The sequence below is a fragment of the Bombina bombina genome, chromosome 2, assembly GCF_027579735.1.
Source record: "Bombina bombina isolate aBomBom1 chromosome 2, aBomBom1.pri, whole genome shotgun sequence".
In the NCBI taxonomy this organism is placed as follows: Eukaryota; Metazoa; Chordata; class Amphibia; order Anura; family Bombinatoridae; genus Bombina; species Bombina bombina.
The window spans coordinates 110,627,794-110,651,578 of record NC_069500.1 but is presented as its reverse complement, the minus strand read 5'-3'; the positions used below and the strand labels follow the sequence as shown (position 1 = coordinate 110,651,578).

The 23,785-nt window shown below is 37.0% G+C and overlaps 1 protein-coding gene across 1 annotated transcript in view; it reads right to left on the bottom strand.

Annotated features, from left to right (window-relative positions):
- The window catches only part of EGFLAM (EGF like, fibronectin type III and laminin G domains), a 280,687-nt gene extending 257,116 nt beyond the window's left edge, over positions 1–23,571 (bottom strand). The window contains exon 1 of the mRNA XM_053699674.1: positions 23,377–23,571. Coding sequence (XP_053555649.1) covers positions 23,377–23,476 — 100 coding nt within the window. The 5' untranslated portion in view covers positions 23,477–23,571. The remainder of the gene's footprint in view (positions 1–23,376) is intronic.
- Between the last annotated feature and the right edge of the window lie 214 nt (positions 23,572–23,785).

Sequence of the window (23,785 nt, the reverse complement as noted above, 5' to 3'; positions counted from 1 at the left end):
CAATATACTTTTATTATTTATGTTGCCCCCTTTTCCTGTAATTCCATTATGAAATTGTGAGCTTTTCCGTTCCAGTTAGAAATAGACAGTGCAGAACACTGTTATAATCTACACAACCATTGGCTGCACACTCTAGTGACCTATTTATAACTGTCAGCGCCCATTGTTTTATAGACATTAAAACTTGACACTTATTTTGTCACTATTTAAAGGGACATTATACACTCATTTTTTCTTTGCATAAATGTTTTGTAGATGATCTATTTATAAAGCCCATGAAGTTTTTTTTTTTTAAAAAAAATGTTTAGTTTCGCTTATTTTTAAATAACATTGCTCAGATTTTCAGACTCCTAACCAAGCCCCAAAGTTTTATGTGAGTACTGATGTATACCTTCTCCAGCTTGCTCCTGTTTGTGTAAAGGGTCTTTTCATATGCAAAAGAAGGGGGAGGGGGGGGGGAGTGTCTTATTTGCCACTTGCAGTGGGCTTTCCAGCTACCTTTTCAACAAAGCTAAACTGAAAGCTTCTAAGTAAGTTTTTAAACAGTTTTATATCGGTATCTGTGCATCTTATTCTTTATAGTAGTGTCTATTACATGCAGTTATATCAAAATGAGTGTATACTGTCCCTTTAAACAGCTAATAAAACTTTACAAACTACATCTGCCTGTTATTCTCAGACTAATCTTTTCTTGGAATGCGTCACTTTATCTCGCATTTATTTAGTGTTTAATTTCCATTTAATAACTATCCCCTATTTACATGAGAGGAATAAGGGGAGAAGATATAGACAGATCCAACTCCAGCTAACAAACTCATCTTGTTGTCCAACACATGATCACCTGACTACACATTTCATCTGCTTCTTCGTCTTAGTGAGGGGGCCCTCTAGTGGTTACACCTCATTTTGATTGTAAAATTGTATGCTCTGTCAATCACAAAATACATTTTTTTGGGTTTTGTAGCCCTTTAAAAAGGGACAGTATACTATAAAATAGTTTGTTTCCTTAAAGGATTAGTAAAGTCAGATTAAAAACGGTTTTTTTTTGTTTTGTTTTTAAGCAAACGATCCAATATTATATCTTAATGTGATTGTACTTACAATTTTATACAAATGAAGCTCTGATCCTGTATTAAAACTTTATTTTATTTGTAACTATTACGTCATATTTTCCAGCCCCCTACAAAGGGCAGTCTTGAATGCTCCTCTGCACGCATAAATTATCTGCTGTAATTAACATATTTCACCGCCTCTGTCTGCTCCAGATCGTCTGAGAATTCCAAAAAGTTAAGCCCATGCATTAACTTTGCTAACTTCAGAGCACATGCGTTAGGCTTCTTCATCCCTGTACCCGGAACTGCAGGGAAGAGAGAACCCAGGTTGCCCACCGTGATTGGCTAATGCAAATTAGCCTCATGGTGGGTTTGGAAATTGACATTTTTGGACTTCAATAGCTGCTGAATGGCAAAGAAAGCGCAGCACAAAAAGGTATTTGGAAAAATGTATCAGATTAAAAGTGTATAATAAATGGACAGAAAATTTCTGACCTTACCATCCCAATTACTTTTTTTACCAACTGCAGAGTATAAAAATGTATGAGAATTTGCTTGTTAAGGTTTATTTGTGTATATTAAATAGCTGGTTTTGTGTTTTGAAGCCACAATCTAATACAATGGGTTGAGCTTGTAGGTATAATCAGATCTCATTACTTTATCACATTGTGTACATATACATACTTCTTTATCTTATATCTGCCCGTAAAACAAAGACCAATACTTGGAGAGAACAATCGAAAATTAACATTTTATTACCTTATCTCTTCTATACCCCACTGGGAGTGTAATTTCTTCTGCTGGTTGTGTTTACACAGCATGGCATTAAGGCCCAAAACTTTCAGGATGGGTGGGTATATCACAGGCTAAATCAACTATTTATAATGCCAACATAAGGGTAATGGAAATACTTGTAAATAATTTAATACACTCCAGCAAGTAAAGTGGATTATTGGCAGTGGCGGCTGGTGAATTTTTAGGATGGTGGTGCACAAGACCCCGCCCCTATGAGAAAACCACGCCCCTTTGAAAAGACACGCCCCTTTCAGAAAGTCACGCCCCTTTCAGAAAGCCACGCCTCTCAAATGGCCCCACCCATTTGAACCAGCAGTGTTTTTGGTCATCATCTTGTTGAAATATCCTGCCCCTGGGGTAACTTCAACTAAAGTTTGTGACTGATTCCTCAACATTATTCTCAAGTATCTGCTGATATTGAGTGGAATCCATGAGACCCTCAAGAAGATTCCCAGTACAGGTCTTTGGAGGTGGTCTGTGGGCTGTTTTTGACCGTTCTCACCATCCTTTGCCTCTCCGATATTTTACTTGGCCTGCCACTTCTGGCTTAACAAGAACTGTGCCTGTGGTCTTCCATATCCTCACTATGTTCCTCACAGTGGACACTGACATCTTAAATCTATGCAATAGCTTTTTGTAGCCTTCCTCTAAACCATGATGTTGAACAATCTTTGTTTTTAGGTCATTTGAGAGTTGTTTTGAGGCCCCCATGTTGCCACTCTTTAGAGGAGAGTCATAGAGAACAGCTTGCAATTGCCCACCTTAAAACCTTTTCTCATGATTGGATACACCTGTCTATGAAGTTTAAGCCTTAATGGGCTCACCAAACCAATTATGTCTTCCAATTAATCAGTGCTAGGTAGTTACAGGTATTCAAATTAACAAAATAACAAGGGTGCCCAACAATGTTCCCTCTAATTTTGTTGAGAAGTGGGCGCAAAAAAATTTACCTGTGCAAATTTTTGGCAAGTGATCAAAATGTGTGCGCACTTGAAAACATAGCACACATACACAAACCCACACACAGATATTCACATAACCCTCTCCCTCACATTCTCAAGCACACTCACACCCTCTCCCTCACATTCTCAAGCACACTCACACCCTCTCCCTCACATTCTCAAGCACACTCACACCCTCTCCCTCACATTCTCAAGCACACTCACACCCTCTCCCTCACATTCTCAAGCACACTCACACCCTCACAAGCTCTTAAACACACACATCCACACACACACTCACCTCACACCCAGCAAACCAACATTTGGTTAGCAAACAATTTATCTAAACTGCAGAATCTAAAGTGTGCAAAAAAGCAAAGCAACAGTTCATGGGAGTCACTTATGCAGAAGTGACATAAGATTACCCTTAATCCTAAACCTAATGCAAACATTTTGTAAACTCTAATAGATAAGCATCTTATAAATCAAAGAAAAGAATAATAGAGTGGCGCTTGAAAAGCTAGAGGTGTACACTTGTTTTAAAATTAGTTCAGAAAATATAATATAATAAAATAAATATCAGATCCAAAAAATCCAAAGTATTTAAATATATATAAATTATTTAGGGATTTACTACAAATAAAATGTAACAAACTGATAAGCATAAAACATATATTAATATAATCATTCATCCATCCAATTAATTCAAAACGCATGTTGTGGGCACAACTAAAAATGAGATGTTAATAATATTAAACATCTGGATAGCATAAAAAGAAGATAAAGTCAATGATGTTGAAAAAAGGATGCCTCTTGTATCCCAAAAAGATACTGAAAAAATATCCCAGGTGATAGTATAGAATCCTAGTCCGTAGTTACAAGATATTTCTCACATGTTATGTATAGGAGGAAATGGAATATCTCAGTGTTTGAAAAAAAATGAAGCTAGGCTAGCGGTGGTGTATTTGTAATCCACAGTGTCGCTCGTGGCCGTCTTATTATAAGCATTAGGGCCGTCAGATTGCCCGATAAAATATCCGTGATAGCGGATATGTAAGGGAGCCTTACCGGACCTCTGAAGTGGTGTTACGGGAGTTTCCATCAACATGCGCATCCCCATCTACCGCGATCATCACCCTGGGCCCTGCTCTTACAAAACTGAGCTCTGCTGAGGCTTTTGGCGCTCCAAGATGCGCGCCCTTAATCGCGCTCATTAGAGGGAACATTGGTGCTGTGTAACTGCTGAAATTCAATAACAGCACAGGTCAGCTCAGTATGGCTAGAACGCCTGTTGATGCGGGGGAGGAGCCGGTGATGACGTATCCGGCGTCATGGTGCAGCCTATCAGAGCACAGGCTGGAATTTGTCCCTCCCCACTCGCACAGTTCAGTGTGTGCGATCAAGCTATCAATTATAATTGCTTGAGGCTGGCCCAAATCCTGCAGACTGACGTAGGCATCACTGACAGAGCCCTATATCATGCCTATCGCACGTGCGGTTTTGTATTAAAGAAACACACACACAATTTTTTTTTTACTTTTTAAAAAAAAAACAAGCAGAATGTTATTTTTGGGGGTTAAAAAAAATAAAATATAATTTTTCCAATAGGGGGCCATTGAAAAAAATATATTTTATTCAGCATAATTTTATTCAGCATAATTTTTTTTTATTTATTTTTTCTCAGCATCTGACAGTTTATTTTTTTTTTCTCATCTGACATTTTTTCTTTTTGCTCAGCAATCTGACAGGGGGGCACGTGCGCTTGTGCACAAATGGAGGAGCCTCCACTGATTATTGGGAACAAAATTAAAAAGAGAACATTTTTGAGTAAACTGTCCCTTTACATATCCAAATGGTAGATAATGTACACGCAATACTCCGGCAGGGCAAATTCTACAGATATGGAAACAAAGCTGGCAAAATCATGGCAAACATGGTTAAAATCACTACACCAAAATTTCAGCGATTGTGATGGAACAAGGCCTTCGTACAGATATTCCTACAATCATGAAGGAGTTTGTGTCCTTTTATACTAAATTATATGCCAAGCAAGATATTTCAGAGCCTGATAAGCATCTGTTCTGGAATAACGTAGCCATTCCTAACCTGACGCAGGACCAACAGTCCTCCCTTAATGCCCCCATACAAGTACAAGAAATAATGAACGCAATTAAACATGCCAAACTGGGCAAAGCAGCGGGACCTGATGGTCTCCCCGCAGAGCACTACAAAGTCTTAGGCTCTGAAATAACATCTACCCTAGTGACATTCTCTGAATACCTATTGGGGAAATCAACCCCTGACCCTAGCATCTGTGTCATACCTAAGGCAGATAGGGTTCATACTTTACCCTCGTCTTACAGACCGATCTCGCTGTTGAACGGGGATTATAAATGGTTAACTAAAATCCCGGCCGATAGACTAGCAGCGGTCCTCCCATCATTAATACACCCAGATCAGACTGGGTTCATTAGACAGCGCTCCTCAGTTATCAATTTAAGAAAAACATTTGCAGTTATCGCACAGTACCATCACGCTCACAACAACCCCCCTGATACCCCATTGACTGATGCATGTCTGCTTTCTGTCAACGCTGAAAAGGCATCCGACAGGGTGGAATGGGACCATCTATACACTTCCCTGATGAGGTTTGGCGTGATGGGACACTTCTATGACGTGCCTTCAGCATCCCTAATTATTAACAATGGATTGTCCTCCCCCTTCAAACTAGAGAGGGGAATGAGGCAGGGCTGCCCACTGTCCCCACTCTTGTTCGACCTAGCCATCGAACCATTGGCGTGCTACATATGTCAACACTGTGCTGGCCTTTAGATCCACATGCAACACCTATACCTCTCCCTGTTTGCGGATGACCTTTTACTATACATTAGCAACCCCGCTCTGAACGCACCCAAATTGTTATACATACTGATAAGGTTTGGCACCTTTACCTGGTACAAAATAAATGTGGACAAATCAGAGGTGACTTGGCTGCAAAACACCAGGAATGCTACTCTTTGTAATACAAATCTTAAAATCACGTTGGGCACCTTTAAGTATCTGAGCATTCACCTGTATGTTGACCCCACGTGTATCTATCACTTCAACATCCCAAAAGTCATAACTAACGCAGAGGACCTCATCCGAGGATGGAGGGGACTCCCTTTTTCCCTTCATGGCAGAATCCATTTATTAAAAATAAAAATTTTGCCTAAGATTTTATACCCTTTGCAAATGCTCCCCCTCCTACTCCATAACAATGACATACAAACCATCTAATCAGCCTTTGCCTCGTTTGTATGGAACCAAAAGAAACATAGGTTTGATATAACTAAACTATCTATGCCGCTGTGCGCAGGGGGTCTCAAATTTCCAAACATTCAATGGTACAACTGGGCGACATTAGCTAAAATAGTTATGGGATGGTTGACTGGGTCTGAATACTTTAGCTCTGCGATAGAATCTGACATTGTAAAACCATTACACCTAGCTTATCTTCCGCATGCCAATCTGCTTGCTCTCCCCCATCACATCTCTCAAAACATACTGTTTCGAGACTCATTACGAGCATGGCATAAGCTATGTAGATTCTGGGGAGTGGACCGTAAGGTGACCAGATACCTACCCATACAGGGAAACCCAAAGTTCATCCCTGGCTATACCACACGAGTCTTTCAAAACTGGAAAACCCACGGTCTGACGTCTATTGCGCAAATAATTAACCCTACCACACTTCAAATTCTTCCCTTCCATAGCCTGCGCGAAACTTATGGCATCCCTTCCGACATTATGTTCAGGCTCTTCTCTCAGCTAACCTGCTTACAACCACTAACAGACTGTTCCGCACTACAAACCAAGGGTCACACTCCATTACCCACATTTACAATGGGATTACAGCTCACAGCAATCTGTTCTGCAAACAATACACGCCAAGTGGCAGGGGACGAGAGATATCTCAATCACACTACAGGAGATCACAGCAAGCTTTTCAAAGGTCCACTAATTCACCAAAAATTAAGAGCCAGATGGGTCCCACAGGCAGTGGACATATGTAATAAATGCTCTTTTATATCCCCCAACCTTACACACCTAATATGGGATTGCCCCAAACTGAAGAGATTATGGGGCAAAGTAAGATATTGGCTCCAGAAAGCTCTACAGGAAAACATAGTTTTAACAGCCTCCAACATTATCTTCTTGCATGACATGGACATTGCACCAGAAATTTTTACACTCTGTGATTCTGCTCACCAGGAGATTAATCTTACTATACTGGGTGTCCAACAAAGCCCCTCCCTTTAAGAAATTGACACACGCAGTGCATACTCAGGTTCTCTTGGAGAAGGTGGATGTACAGTGGGACCTTGATAGAAGAATCAAATCCTTTGTTCACAAAATGGGAGCCCTATCTATTGCATATCTCCCCACACTTAAGACACAGAATACTTAACCCTTTTCGTAATACAACGTTTATCCTTGAGGAGAACTTGTGTGGCAGGTGGTGCCCCTCTCTCTCCCCTCCCCCCACACTCTGATCAAACATAGCTCGCAGCATGCCACATCACCATTTGTCCGATTAATTGTGCCAGGGGTTTCCCCCCCCCCCCCCCCCCGGTGCAGAGGGCGCAGAATGGTATAGTTTTACATTTAGGTTATAGGTTTATATAAAAACAAAAAAACAAAACAGATGTACATCTTGGCATGGAGATATACTACTTATGGCGGCATTCGCCTGCCCCACGGGGTTGGAAGAGTTTCGCACTCCCTGTGTCAATATATATGTGAAAATGTTATTTCTGTACATGTGTCTTCCATGTTATGATATACTACTTATGGCGGAATCTAAGTGACGCTATCTTGGATGACGTCACTTAAAAGGTACCTTCATTCGTCTTTAGTCGTCGGATGAAGAGGATGCTCCGCGTCAGATGTCTTGAAGATGGAGCCGCTCCGCGTCGGATGGATGAGGATAGAAGATGCCATCTGGATGATGACTTCTGCCCGTCTGGAGGACCACTTTGCCCGGCTTGGATGAAGACTTCTCCCGGCTTCGTTGAGGACTTCGGCCCGGTTGGATGAAGACTTCTGCCGCTTCCTTGAGGATGGATGTCAGATCTTCAGAACAGTAAGTCGATCTTCAGGGAGTTAGTGTTTTTATTTTTTAAGGGTGTATTGCGTGGGTTTTATTTTTAGGTTAAGGACTTTGGGCAGCAAAAGAGCTAACTGCCCTTTTAAGGGCAATGCCCATCCAAATTCCCTTTTCATGGGAATGGGGAGCTTAGGTTTTTTAGATAGTATTTTATTTGGGGGGTTGGTTGTGTGGGTGGTGGGTTTTACTGTTGGGGGTTGTTTATTTTTTTTTTACAGGTAAAAGAGCCGATTACTTTGGGGCAATGCCCCGCAAAAGGCCCTTTCAAAGGGCTATTGGTAGTTTAGGCTAGGGTTTTTTTATTTGGGGGGGCTATTAGATTATGTGTAATTAGTTTAAATATCTGTAATTTGTTTTTTATTTTCTGTAATTTAGTGGGGGGGGTTTTTGTACTTTAGCTAATTTAATTTAGGTAATTGTATTTAATTTAGTTAATTTGTTTAAATTATAGTGTAGTGTTAGGTGTTATTGTAACTTAGGTTAGGTTTTATTTTACAGGTACTTTTGTATTTATTTTAGCTAGGTAGTTATTAAATAGTTAATAACCATTTAATAACTATTGTACCTAGTTAAAATAAATACAAACTTGCCTGTAAAATAAAAATAAACCCTAAGCTAGCTACAATGTAACTATTAGTTATATTGTAGCTATCTTAGGAATTATTTTATAGGTAAGTATTTAGTTTTAAATAGGAATTATTTAGGTAATGATGGAATTTTTAGTTAGATTTATTTTAATTATATTTAAGTTAGGGGGTGTTGGGGTTAGACTTGGGTTTAGGGGTTAATACATTTAGTATAGTGGCGGCGACGTTGGGGCGGCAGATTAGGGGTTAATATTTAACTAATGTTTGTGAGGCGGGAGTGCGGCGGTTTACAGGTTAATAGGTTTATTATAGTGGCGGCGTTGGGGACGGTAGATTAGGGGGTTAATAAGTGTAGGTAGTTTGCGGCGACATTGGGGCGGCAGATTAGGGGTTAAGTATAATGTAGGTGGCGGCAGTCTCCGGAGCGGCAGATTAGGGGTTTTAGTGTTTGCGATGCGGGAGGGCCTCTGTTTAGGGTTTAATAGGTACTTTATGGGTGTTAGTGTACTTTTTAGCACTTTAGTTATGAGTTTTATGTAAAACTCATAACTACTGACTTTTAAATGCGTTAGGACTCTTGACTGTGTTGGGTGTACCACTCACTTTTTGGCCAGGACAGACTCGTAATACCGGCGCTATGGAAGTCCCATAGAAAAAGAAAAGAGTTTACGAAGTTTACGTAAGTCGTTTTGCGGTAAGGCCAAAGAAGTGTGCGGTACACCTATACCTGCAAGACTCGTAATAGCAGCGGGCGTAAAAAAGCAGCCTTAGGACCTCTTAACGCTGCTTTTTTACCTTAACGCATAACTCGTAATCTAGCCGAAAGATAGCAAGAGAATAAAGAAAAATAATGATAATAGGAGTCAATTAGAAAGTTGCTTAAAATTGCATGCTCTATCTGAATCACGAAAGAAAAAAAAATTAACCCCACACGCCATTTCTAATTTATTTAAAACCCTTTACAGATTATGTAGTAGCAACTATAGAAGCACTATTATTTCATTTGTTATCCTTTGCTGAAAGGTTTATCTAGGTAAGCTCAGGAGCAGAAAAAAACCTAGGTTTTAGCTGCTGATTGGTGGATATATATATATATATATAGATATACACACACATATATACACACACACACACTGATTGTCATTGGCTCACCCTTGCGTTCATCTAGAAACCAGTAGTGCATTGCTGCTCCTTCAATAAATGATACCAAGAGAATGAAGCAAATATGATAAGACGTAAACTGGAAAGCTGTTTAAAATTGCATGTACTACCTAAATCATGAAATATATATTTTTTAATTTTATGTCCCTTTAACCCCTTTTCAATTTTCTTACTGTTTGGGACCAGGGCTATATTTTTACATTTCTGCAGTGTTTGTATTTAGCTGTAAATATCCTCTTACTCATTTACTGTACCCACACATATTATATACCGTTTTTCTTACGATTAAATGGACTTTCTAAATATATCATTATTTTCATCATATCTTATAATTTACTATATTTTGTTTTATAAAATATGATGAAATAATGGGGGGGGGGGGGGGGAACCACACACTTTTTCTAACTTTGACCCCCAAAAATCCGTTACACATCTACAACCACCAAAAAACTCCTATGCTAAATAGTTTCTAAATTTTGTTCTGAGTTTAGAAATACCCAATGTTTACTTGTTCTTTGCAAGTTATAGAGCAACAAGTACAAGTAGCACTTTGCTATTTCCAAACCATTTTTTTCAAAATGTGCAGGAATCCCTGAATAATCCTTTACATTATAAATATATATATATATATATATATATATATATATATATATATATATATATATATATATATATATATATATATATATATATATATATATATATATATATATAGATAGAGAGCACTCTCACTTACGAATCTTGATGCCAGGGTGCCAGCAGTTAGATATACACGGTGAAGGAAGGCACTCACTGGTCTTTAATTCAAAAGAAAACTTTTAATGAGCGTGACGTTTCGGGGACACACTCCCCTTCCTCAGACCATATATATATTTTGTAGACAACCCAAAGTATTGATCTAGGCCCATTTTTGTATATTTCATGCCACCATTTCACCGTCAAATGCGAACAAATAAAAAAAAATTGTTCACTTTTTTTTTTACTAACTTTTCACAAACTTTAGGTTTCTCACTGAAATTATTTACAAACAGCTTGTGCAATTATGCACAAATGGTTGTAAATGATTCTCTGGGATCCCCTTTGCTCAGAAATAGCAGACATGTGGCTTTGGCATTGCTTTTTGGTAATTAGAAGGCCCCTAAAAATTTACATTTCACTCGTGTTGTGAAAAAGAAAAAAAACTAACAACAACAACAAAAAAAAACACCTTTTAATCTTCACAGCAGCTCCAGCTTCCTCCACGCGTTGCAATGCCTCTTCCTGGGTCTAAGATGAGGAATCCGGCTTCCTCTAATCACTGCGTTGAATCCGACACCGATTCCTCTGCGGGGGAGGGGGGGGGGGAGCTGTGATTGGAGGATGACCTATCCATCATTTCTGACATTAGAAATGGCTTGCAACAACCAGAGGAAGCTGGAGCTGCTGTTAAGTTTAAAAGGCAAGTTTTTTTTTCACAACAGGAGTGAAATGTAAATTTTGATGAATTAAAGTGCCCCTGTTTTTAATCGAATTTTTCAAAACCTCGGCACTTTAGCATCAAAATTTACATTCACTTTAAGTGTTCAAGATCCACCAACGGCAGGAAGTTCCCAGCGATGGGCTGCCCACCCACCTCCCTGCAATGGCTCCCACCCAGCAACGATCGGCACCATCGCTGGACGATGCAGAAAGGGCCACAGAGTGGCTCTCTCTGCATCGGATGCTTAAGAAAGGGCATGACAGTCATGCCTCAATATCAAGGCATCACTGCAATACCCTAAAAGCGTCTGGAAGCGTTCACAATCGCTTCCACCGCTTGAAACTCCCTGAGGACGTCATTAACGGACACTTTTTGAAGGACGTACCCTGTACGTCCTTAAGGGGTTAAACTACCTTTCCTGTAGCCTTAAAGGGATATGAAACCCAATTTTCTTTCACAATTCAGATAGAGCATTTAGTTTTAAGCAATTTTCTAATTTACTTCTATTATCACTTTTTCTTTGTTCTCTTGGTATCTTTATTTGTAAAGCAGGAATCTAATCTTACTATAGGTTATTTGGTCTATTACATTTTTCAAAATGTTCAGTACTTCTTGAATAAAGAGCCATTATGTTTCATTTACTAAAAAGGTTTTTACCACCTGCCGTCAACATGACGTTCCTCAGGGCCAATTTGCCAGTTTTTAACTCAAATGAAGAAAAACCTACGTCTCTGAAAGCACCAATTACATGGTTTTACTCCATTAAATAAAAAGGATTTGGGTCGCATGAAACCATTGCAGACTGCACACTAGAATGTAAGTGGAATTGTATTAGAATTACTGCTATATAAATTCACATTTAAAAAGGCATTTGCCAACTCAGGCAATAAAATGGACAGCACATAATATAGTCCACCCTCCTAGAATTTATTTGGTTCATAGAACATTAAAGTAATTATTTCTTCTTTATTACTAAAAGGATATTTTAAAATGTAGTATGTTTACACATAGTGAGGAATTTCACTATCTACCACTAGGGCTGTGGGTAGATCCTTTACCAACCAGATAACATCTATTCCCCCAGACAGTTTAACCTATATATTTTTTTTATAATATTTTTTAATATTTCATATTTAAAAAAATAAAATAAAAAAAAATCATGAAAAAAGGACATCATTTAGCACATTGAAGTAATATTTAATATGCATGAAAGATGTGGAGTTTTATGTCCCTTTAAAGGTGTAAGGGAAATAAACATTTAAATATAAAATTATTGTGCCTGCTTTTGCCATAAAATACTTCTGTAAATTGTGCTTGTTTCAGTTGCTCATCCTTAAGGGACAGTAAACTTTTTTTTTTTTTTTTTTTAAATAGACAATTATGAAATATTTATGGATACCATATTAATGAGAAATATGCAGCAGAATTGCATAATTAAAAAGTGCATAATAAAAATACAATTTAACACCTACTCTGAATTTCAAATAAGCAATAGATTTTTTTCTAACAAATCTAATTTTCTCTCCCATTTTCTGGCCCCTTGTATCATGTGACAGACATCAGCCAATCACAGACTAGTATACGTATACCCTGTGAGCTTGTGGACATGCTCAGTAGGAGCTGGTGTTGTAGAAACTGTGCATATAAAAAGAATGTGCAAAATTTGATGATGGAAGTAAACTGGAAAGTGTCAAAACTGCATGCTCTATCCTAATCAGAAGTTTATTTTGACTTGAGTGTCCCTTTAAAAACTGATATGAAACAGTCTGATTCATTGTTGTAATAAAAAAACACTACTTCAGTGGCTTATACTTGATAGAAATAATTGCAATATGTATTGATTATCATTTTAAAAAGGGATTTTAATTTATTTTTTAAACTTTATTTGTCCATGGTCAATTACTTCCAGTCACAGCCCCATAATGCGGCTAGAGTCTCTAGGGTTCAATAAACGCAGGAAGCCGCTGGCTACTAGAATTTCACCCCTGGCTCCTAACTTTTTGGATTATTCTCCATATCTATATAAAAGTACTACTGTCTGGCTCCTAAATATTATTACTTGCTACTAAATTTGTCAACCTCTGCTCTACAGGAAGGCATACATAGTGTGGTGTCATAATTCTTCTAGAGTTACGTTTTAACGCATTGTTTTAATAGTATGCAATATTATTAGCATCAATATTTGTCAAGATATTATCAAAAATAGCAGATCATGCGATTAAGGATCACAAATTTTGACGGACAACCGGTTGAATCAGCATATAAGGTGGCAATACTGTATCTCGAATACTGGAGCTGATAGGGCAAAACTGACACCAATTTATTCTAGAGCAACATGAGCTGGTTTACTGTTCAGTGAAGGCCCATGCTCAGAAGAGATAGAATGCAAAGTAAGTTCTCAGCATGTCAATTCCTTATGTAAATTTAGCCACTGGATACACTGAGAATTTCTAAGTAGTTTGTTGGGTTTTTTTTTTTTTTTTAAACACAAAATGTTTCTTTTTATGTTTACTTTGATTTATTCTCTTTTAGTAAAAAATAAATAAATATATAAAACAGTGTCATATTTAAATTTTACCTTTTAAGATAATAAAATGATGGTCCCCCACAGTAGCACCTTTGCTGCCAAGCAATAAAAAAAAACAACACATTTTCAGCTAGTGGTAAACACGAAATGTACTGATAGCCAAATACATTGCATAGTGTGCCCTCCTAGCACGATCGCTAGCTTCTACTACAAGCAGAGGATAGGGGCTGGAGCATGCACTATGCAATGTATCGGCAAAAATGTAAAGAAATAGTGTGCTTGATTTTTTTTTTTTATTGCATAAAAGATGGATAACTCCTTTACTGCCCATTCCCCAGCTTTGCATAACCAACATTGTTATATTAATATACGTTATAACCTCCAAGTTTGCCAGTTTCTAAACCCCTGCAGGCTACCTCTTATCTCAGTGCTTTTGAAAAAAAATTATATTTTAAGCATAATTGAATTAGTTGACGTGCAAGTCATAAAGCCATTGTCGCATTTCAGATAAGCGTATAACACAAAACATCTAGAGTTCTTGCTCACTACACGTGGGATGAGTCCTAGTCGGCTGTTCACTGGTAGCAGGGAGAAGTCCAATGGTGGTCTGCTGTATCTTAATGTTTGCAGGGGTTTTGAATGATAGAAGACCTCAAAAGGGTAAACACAAGCGGTATCTCAGTGCTTTTTAATTTTTGTATGACAGACAGGGTTAGTTCATGTTTGCCATATAGATAACATTGTGCTCACTCCTGTGGAGAATAATAAATAGTTATGAAGGAACCAGCACTAACTGGCTAAAATGCAAGTTGGTAAAAAGCACTGAGATAAGGGGTAGTCTGCAGGGTCTTAGATAAAGTTAATCAAAGAGGTAAAAAGCATATTAATATAAGTGTTGGCTATGTAAAACTGGTAAATGAATAACAAAGAATATCTGTGTTTACAAACAATAGCAATTTTCAAGTATAATGTCCCTTTAAGACAATATTAATCTAAAATTAGCCAATATTAAAATATTTGCAACAAACCTTGAAAACAAGTAACATTAAATCAATTTAATGTTTAATAATGCAATTACTTGGTGCTTGAGATAGAAAATGTTACAATACTGCAAATGATTACACTGCCCACACCGGCTACTTCATAAATCCACCCAGTGACCACTGGTACCGAAGGCAGAGGGGTGTTGTAATCGGTCAACTCTCTCTTTGAGGCAGATATTAGTACTAACAGCAAGAAACACTTCAATATGGTTAGGCTCATCTATGAAGCTTCTGTAAATAAATAATATTAAAGGGATATTACAGGTTTCTTTCATGATTCAGATAGAGCATGGGATTTTAAACACCTAATTTACTTCTATTATTACATTTTCTTTCTTCTCTTAGAATCTTATTTACAAGCAGGTATGCATGCTTAGTAGTCTGCCCATTGCTGGAGCACTATATAGCAGCACCATTTCCTACCATGCAGTGCCCCAGATGCTTACCTATGTATCTTCAAAACAATGTCCAAAAAAAATAAAAAAATAAATTTTCTCTGGTGCTTCGGAGGTTAGATATATTTTTGGGCAGGGCTCGACAAACCCAGGAGCCAGGGAGAAACAGGCTCCTAGAATTTTACCCCTGGCTTCTAAAATGTGGGTTATTCTTCATATATCTGTATACAAATACCCCTGTCTGGCTCCTAAAAATTATGTCTGGCTCCTAAATTTTTAACAGATTTGTTGACCTCTGTAATGTTGGGTATATTTGGGGCGCTGATACCAAAACTGGCATTGGTTTGGCTGTATCAGCTCTTGTTTTGGAGGTACAGCATACCCACCTTTAATGCTGATGCACAGAAATATAAAATGTATATTGTTATTTTATGAGTGTAAAGCCAGTGAACAACTATACAGCCATTTTTTTTTTTTTCATGTTTGCAGATTGAGTAGACCCTATGGTATCCTCACAAAAGCTGCTTGAACCATCCTGATGTCTTTTGGTACATTTGTGGCGAGTACTCCTTTACAGGAAGTAGGAAACCTATTTCTGAGTTTGTCAAGAGGGCATACCTTGCTTATTTTGGTGTCAAGCTGGGAGACCAAGATAAGTTGTGGTCCCCCCATAATAATTGTTTGCAAAACTTGCAATGAGCATTTGTAGTAATGGATAAATTGAAAGAGGAGCTGCCTGAAATTTGGAATACCAATGGTTTGGAGAGAACCAAAATAAAAACCCCACCATGACAAATTATTTTTGTCTTGCAACATCAAGGGCATCAATAAGTAAGTAAGTTGACATATTCTGACCTAGATTCAGCAAGATGACCTCATCCACACTCAAATGAGTTACCCGTTCCATCTTTAAGCCGCCTACTCTGTCAGAAAAAAAAGGGTACAGTTGGGGTCCATTTGTGAACAGGTTGTACCTTCAATAAATCATAATTACACCTTAACCCCTTGAGTACTAATGACGGCTCTGAGCCGTCACAGAGTTTCCTACTCTGGTGCTAATGACAGCTCAGAGCCGTCGCTAGTACTCTGCCAACTTGAGGGAGATCTGGGGGCTCCCACCTGCTCCTACCTCGGCGATCGGTCCTGCATAGTGACAGGCATCGTTAGGGCTTAACGTTATGCGTGGTGACGTCACGCGCAATAACGTCACTGTGCAACTTTATTTATACTTAATGTTAAGTATAGGAGCAGAGGGCATGCTGCTTAGAAGCCTGTATCTCAGGTATCTAAGCAGCTACAGACCCCCAAGACCCACCATTGAAAAGGTAATCGCCCAACATTGTAAGTCTTGGGGGTCTGAAAAAAAACAAAAGTTACATTTCTTGTTTAAAAAAAAAAAATATTAAAAAAACCTTAGCATCCAGGTGGGAAAGTGCTTAGCACTCAAAGGGTTAAGGAACTAATATGTACCATTTAGGAGTAAATAAGGTACAAATATGTTTCCAACTGTCAAAGGATCCATGTCTGTACCATTTAATCCACCAGAAAAGGTACAATCACTTCTGTGACTAAAAGGTTGAGGGGGAATAGGTGGTTCAATGCTGCCAAGTCCATATCATTTGTGCACCTCAATTATTCAATGAACACATAACTGGCAGTCACCAAAAATTTATTCAACATACATGTTGCACAGCAAAATAATTAATGTTGTTGGTAATATGCTAGAAGTGGGGAAGGCAACACAAAATACTTAACCCATATCTTCAATGATACTGTGTTGCTGGTTCTAAATAGCACACAAGCACTTAACATGTTAATGTTTATATTTAGAACATCAAGATGATAACTATTAAACATAAAGCAAATATATTAAGAAAAAAAGTCATTTAAAATTCTATAAAACAAACAAGAGCTGTTTAAGAACAAAAAATAAAATTGTAACCGTTCCCCAGTCACATACATGGACATTGTGTAACACGCCATAGCACCATCTATTGGTTGAAAGTTCCTTGACATGTGTAACACAGCTCCATCTATTGGTAGAAGGTTCATCACAAAAATGTGTACTGGGGAAATAGACTCATTTGCATATATTTTGCATAGAGTGACAATTCAATGTATGGTTGCGAGTTTTATCGTTCCCCTAAATCCCCTTTCCTTTGGTTTGAGTTATATTTTATTATGATAGAGATAGATTAATTAGAGTCTAGTACAGAGTGAAATAAAATTATTGCAAGTAGCTCCTTTTGGAACTGGTTGTTTAGCCTGGTTCTTTCAGGAATTTCTATAGCAATCTTTGAACCGGCTATTAGGTTACACTATCCAAACTTATCAAACCGCAGTGTGGCTTTTGTAATACTGTCTGTCTGCACAAGTATACATTAGGTAAATGTATATTAGATTATTGTATAATAAATATGATGGAACAGCTTATTAAAATTTACTATGTTGAGTAAAAAATTGCTATCATGAGGTACAAAGGGCTTGCCACTGGGGCAGTACCCTTAAAAGGCCAAATTTTCACAATTGTTAAGGGTACATTATGGTACCATAGCATTGAGGTCCAATCTAGTCACCAAAAGGTACAGATCTCCCTTTGAAAGGTACGATCTGCAAGGGTACCAATATTTACCCATGTTAAAGTGTACAGTGGGTGACAAGCTGTTGTACCCCTAAAAGGTACAATTTTTGCACATGTTTTCTGACAGTGTACCAGAGGATGAGGAATCACACACGTCTGATTAGTTACGTTTTAACGCTTTGTTTTAATAGTATGCAATATTATTTGCATCAATACTTGTCAAAATAATATAAAAAATAGCAGATCATGTGATTAAGGATCATAAATTTTCACGGACAACCGGTTGACTATGCATATAAGGTGGCAATGCTGTATCTCAAAAACTGGAGCTGATAGGGCAAAACTGACATTTTTGGAATCAGGACCCCAACTATATCCAAGAATAAGGCACCACAATGTGTGTTGAGGTGTGTAATAGAAGTAAATTGGAAACCTTTTTTAAAATGGCATTTTCTGTCTGAATCACAAAAAAATAAGTGTTTTGGGTTTCATTTACGTTGTACTAATTAGCGAATAGTGTTTTTTAATTTTATTTTTGTCTGTGCTTTTTTTGCAGGCTTTTGAAATTGAAGGTCATTCCAATAGAAAACCTGGTTATTATGAGGTTTGTCTAGGGGGTTTGCACTGGACATTTTGAGGTTCTAATATAAAATGTTTATGTGTAGTGAAAAAAAAAAAAAAAAGTATCAAAATATTTTATTTTGTCCTTTCTAGAGAGATTTGTCTCCCACTGGGGTGTATTAAATAGTTCACAAACAGCTCATGTTCCTTTATTTTGTTATTTGAAATAGCTGCAGAAACCTACCACCTATTCTGTAAATATGAATACTTCTATAATAATCAAGAGGCAGCAGGCAAGTTCGCTGTAGGAAAAACCTATTTACACTGGTTAAACACATAGATAAATGTGATCAATGGTACAATAATAAAAAACTAACACAGATTTTCTTCTTACACTTTGTTTTCTTTGCTCTTTCAACAAGACTTCACAATAAGTAAAAGAACAATAGAATCGAGGAGCACTGGATCCGTGGGTAAAAAATACAAACTTTATTCCATATCGTCCAAAAAGTTAAAAATTTACATCTTTAAAAATGCAACCATGATAATTGCAAGTGAGTCCCCTGTGAGTGTAAACCAGCTGACGCGTTTTGGCGAAAGCAGTTATCTAAGCTGTAATCTAATCCTTGGGTCCACTCCTCATATAGTGACTCCATAAATGTAATTGGTTAAAAACAAATTGCCACAATCAGATAGGGGGGCGGGGACATGGATCAGAGTTAAGCGTTTACATGCAAATATCTGTTTACACATTCTTAATCAATGGAAAGTATATCTTGTGTCTTAACACAAGAAAATTAGTAAGATCAAAACATATCATCAGGTAATGAAGACAAGCACATTGAAACACAATGTCACTGCACATAAGGAAGCGAAGAAACAAATATATGTGTGTTCTCTGACCATATCCCCCTATCACTTGCTCAGTTCGCTAACTGCTAACAGGTACTATTCACCTTTTTTAATTTAAAAAAAAAAAAAATAGGGGTGTGTTCCTACGCTCTGTTCAATATAACCTTGAAAAAGTCCTCTCAACAAGGACACACAACCAATTATTCCGTAGTTTTGTCACAATGTCTAATGAGAGGCACAATAAAAGGAACTCTCTCACTCAGGAATTATAAAGCAAAAGTATGCTAATTAAAACAATATCACATTTTAGCCTACGTCATATTTTTAGCCTATGTTTTAGCTCCTATATTTATGTCCAACCTAAGGTGTATTCCACTACTTCTTAGAACACCCCTGAAAAAATCAAGTGTTGAAATTAGACCCTATTCCTATGGATAAGTCTAGGGGATAGAGAAATAGATCTAAATGTATGCATAGTAGGGAGGATAAATTATCTCAAGTGGTTGATGAGGACAAGCTCTGAATTTAACCCTTTTGGGAACCTTGTATCAAGTTTAAATATCCAGTAAGTTTCCCTTTTGGACAGACGCACATCTCTATCACCTTTCCTGTTACATCATCCTACTTGTTGGATGATAGTCCAACTCAAACTATGTGATGATTGCTGGTGTTTCTGTTTGAAATGTTGGATCAAAGGGGTGCTAAGGGTTCCTTCTTTAATGTTGTTTAGGTGTTCTCTTATTCTCACCCTAGTCTCCCTAGTGGTTAGTCCTACATATTGCACCTTACATAATGTGCAGGTAAAGAGATAGATCATGTATTTGGCCCGGCAGGTGAACCTGTTGTCGTGTCTATATCTTTTTCTTTCACAATAATTAACTCAAACTGTTTTACAAATCCAAATGGCAACTCTTCAGATTCAAATAGCTTAGAAACTTGCTTCTCAACCTTTGGTACATGTACAACTGTTGGTACTTAGAGCTTTGTTAAGGGGTACCCAGTGGCTTATCCTTTCATTATTTTTTTCCCTTATGTAACTAAAGCACAGTTTTTCAAACCTGTCCTCTGGGTCTCCACAACAGGCCAGGTTTTCAGGATTACCTTGTATGAGAGCTGGTAAAATAACCATGTTTACTAATCAGCTGATTATTTCACCTGTGATCCAGTTCAGATATCCTCAGAATCTGGCCTGTTAGGGAGGCCAGATGAAAGGTTTGAGAACCAGTGATTAAAGTAATCATTCAGTATTTCTCATTTGTACCATCAAGCACTCTTTAATAGGCCATATTGTAATTCCCTGCCTGGGCTGGCCATATGCTCATTCAATGTGACTGACTTGTCTGTATGCAGGTAGGAAATTCTCATGATCTGACCTATTAAAAAGGGACATGAAACCCAACATTTTTCATTCATGGTTCAGATAGATTATACAATTTAAACAAACTTTCCAATTTACTTGTGTTCTCAATTTTGCTTCATTCTCTTATCTTTTATTAAAGAAGCAGCAATTCACTCCTGGGAGATAGCTGAAAGCATTTGAAAGCCAATGAAAATGGGCATACAACTCCAGCCACCAATTAGCAGCTAGCCCCAAGCTATTGAGTCTATCTAGATATGCTTTTCATCAAAGGATACCAAGAGAATGAAGCAAGTTGGATAATAGAAGTACATTGGAAAGTTGTTTAAAATAGTTTGCTCTATCTGAATCACGAAAGAAAAACACTTGGGTTTCATGTCCCTTTAATGACATTTGAGAAATGAAGTTAAAGGGAAACAATCAAAATTAACTTTTCATTATTGAGATAGAGCATGCAATTTTAAACAACTTTCCAATTTACTTCCATAAATAAAATGTGCAGTATTTTTATATTTAAACATTTTGAGTCACCAGCTCCTACTGAGCATGTGCAAGAATAAGTGTGTATGCATTTGTGAATGGCTGATTGCTGTCACATGTTGCAAGGGGAGTGGAAAAAGACATAACTTTTAAAATTGTCAGAAAAAAATAAAATAATCTATTACTCATTTGAAGTTCAGACTAAGTGTTTTTGCATTGTCTTGTTAATGCAAATCTACTGTGTTGACTGGTCCTGTAAAAAAAGTGTAAAGATGTCCCAGATATAGGGCTACAGTGAAATATCACAAAATAAAAATATTCCATGATGGTATGTGCCAGGTAAAGTGTTCTATAGCCAAGTATGCCCCAGTGAAATGAATCCAATAAGCTGTGAATGTAATGAAGTTAAAAGGGACATGAAACCCTAATGTGCTTCATTCTCTTGATATCCATATTTGAAAAGCTTACCTCAGTAAATTTCATTATTTATTTTAAAATATATGTCTGAAAACAAAAATATATATCTGATAACTTCCACATTCTGGGGTATATACAAAATGCCTCTAACTTTTTGTTTAATAACATTTGGATGTTGCATTAGGGCAAACATATAAGTCTGTTGGGTAATTGGTTTTAAAAAAAAAAAAAAAAAAAAAAAAAGGGGTTGAGGAACACTGGCTTAGAAACAGGGGGAACACCTTTTTTTTTGCACAGCACAAATCTTTTAAATTGAAAGGGGTGACTATTCTATAAAAAGCCTGGTAAAACTATTGTGTTAAAATGCATACATTTTAAATTCTATATACTGATAAGTGTATATTTCCTACTCCATAAACAATAAAACTTGCCCTCACAAATGGTAACCAACTTTCCAAAGCTGATACAGAGGTTGTAACACTCTACAGAGAGGTAATTGCTTTTGCACGCACCAGTAAGTGTATAAACAAACATATCAGCAAGACATGTCAATATACCATAAAAGGAAACTAATAAAAAACACAATTTCATTATGTGTAAAACATTGTTATTTTGTAGGCATGTAAATCAGATGCAGATGTTCTGTATATATTAGATGACTTAATAGATTCTTTTGAAAACTCTCAAGCAAGTTTTTCTATTTTTTGAAGATCCAAAACTGTAAAAAGATGCAAAGAAAGAGTTTACAGTCAAATAAAACCAATGTATTCTGTAAAAGGATACCATTGTAATGAACATATAAAGTTTTCTAAATGAAATAAAAATGAAATTGTGTTTGGCACAAGGATATTACCATATATCTCTAGGCAAAATGTCTAAGATAAAAGGAGCAGTCTCTGACCAGGGGGTGAAAAAAAGCAGTGTACAATAAACCAAACACACATTTCCCCAAACATTAAAAGTTTAAAAATAATAAAAATAAATATATATTATGCAGAGCACCACTTTCACCCAATTCAACAGAAATTGAGTATGTAGTTACTTTTCTACAATGCTATGCATTCCCTGAAGGATACAATCTACTTAGAAGCCAGAAGAATCTATAAAAATAGAAATATTTCAGATACAGATTTCTGTTATAACCTAGAGAGTTTAAATATATCTAAGATCCCATATGCGATTTAGGAATACTGATTTTGGCACATGTTTTTCATTACTAAGTCACTAGCAATAGGACACAAGAAGTTAATTCATCTTTTTTAATTCACTCTTTCTTGGAATCAAATAAAGTTTAAAAACTACATTAATATGAAATATATTTACTTACTAGAGAGAAATATGCAAAAGAAATGACAAATCATCCAATGGATGAAACATTGGAACCTTTTTTAGTGCTTAGGGAGTTATAAAAATAACCTAGATCCTAGACAATAACATATTTGAATTTCAGATCCCTTTGAAAATGGAATATAATGATCCTTGTGGGGGAGAAAATAAAAATCACATTGGACTGAAAATAAGACACCATTTGTAAACGGTTTAAACAACTAAAGTATTATATGAAACATCCTAAAATATATTAGTCATTTTAGCCAATTGTATTAGTTATACTATAATTGGGTGAATGTGTCTCTCTTTTAGATCTACTAAATATTATCAGTCTGGGATTAGTAATTCAAAAAACTCAAGTTAAAAAGCAAAATGCTGGTATCTAACAAAAGCCAAACTCATGACAAGAAACACTCACATGCTCTAAGGCAGGAAATGGGCTTTATGGGCAAACAAATCAAATAAATGCAAACAGAGCACATTTCCCAGATGTGATGTTTATCCTTTGCCTTTCCTAAGTATATTATTTAGTATCTAAATTACAAACAGGGTAGAAATAGCAATATACATAGATTATTGTCACTCTCATGTAAAACATCACAGCTATAACATCTCGCATAGCACAAACTCTGGCTATAATGTTATAAGCTCCCTACCAGTTATAAACACAAATAACAGAAACAGTATTACCTTGTTTTCTGGGGACAGGTTTCCTGGAGCTTTGGATGTTTCCAATAAAAAGAACGAGTAACAGTACTGACAAGCAGGAGGGACCTCTGTGAAAATCCATCTGTAAAGAGGGGAAAAACTACATAAGGCGAAATAAAACAAAAAAAACTAGATTCCACAGCAACTATGAGTCCGATAGTAATTGAGAGAGTAAGAGCAGACAGAGGCTGCAGCTATTCCCTGTGTGGGAGGGGGAGATCAATGCGAGGAGGAGGGGCTCAAACTGAGATTACAACCCACAACTAAAGCAGTTTACATTGTGTGTCTTTTGGAGAACACCCACTTCCTCTCCCAATTACATCCAAAATTCACAAACCTTTACACTGCCCTCTGCATTTTTCCACTTGGATTTTATTATTATTTTTTTTTA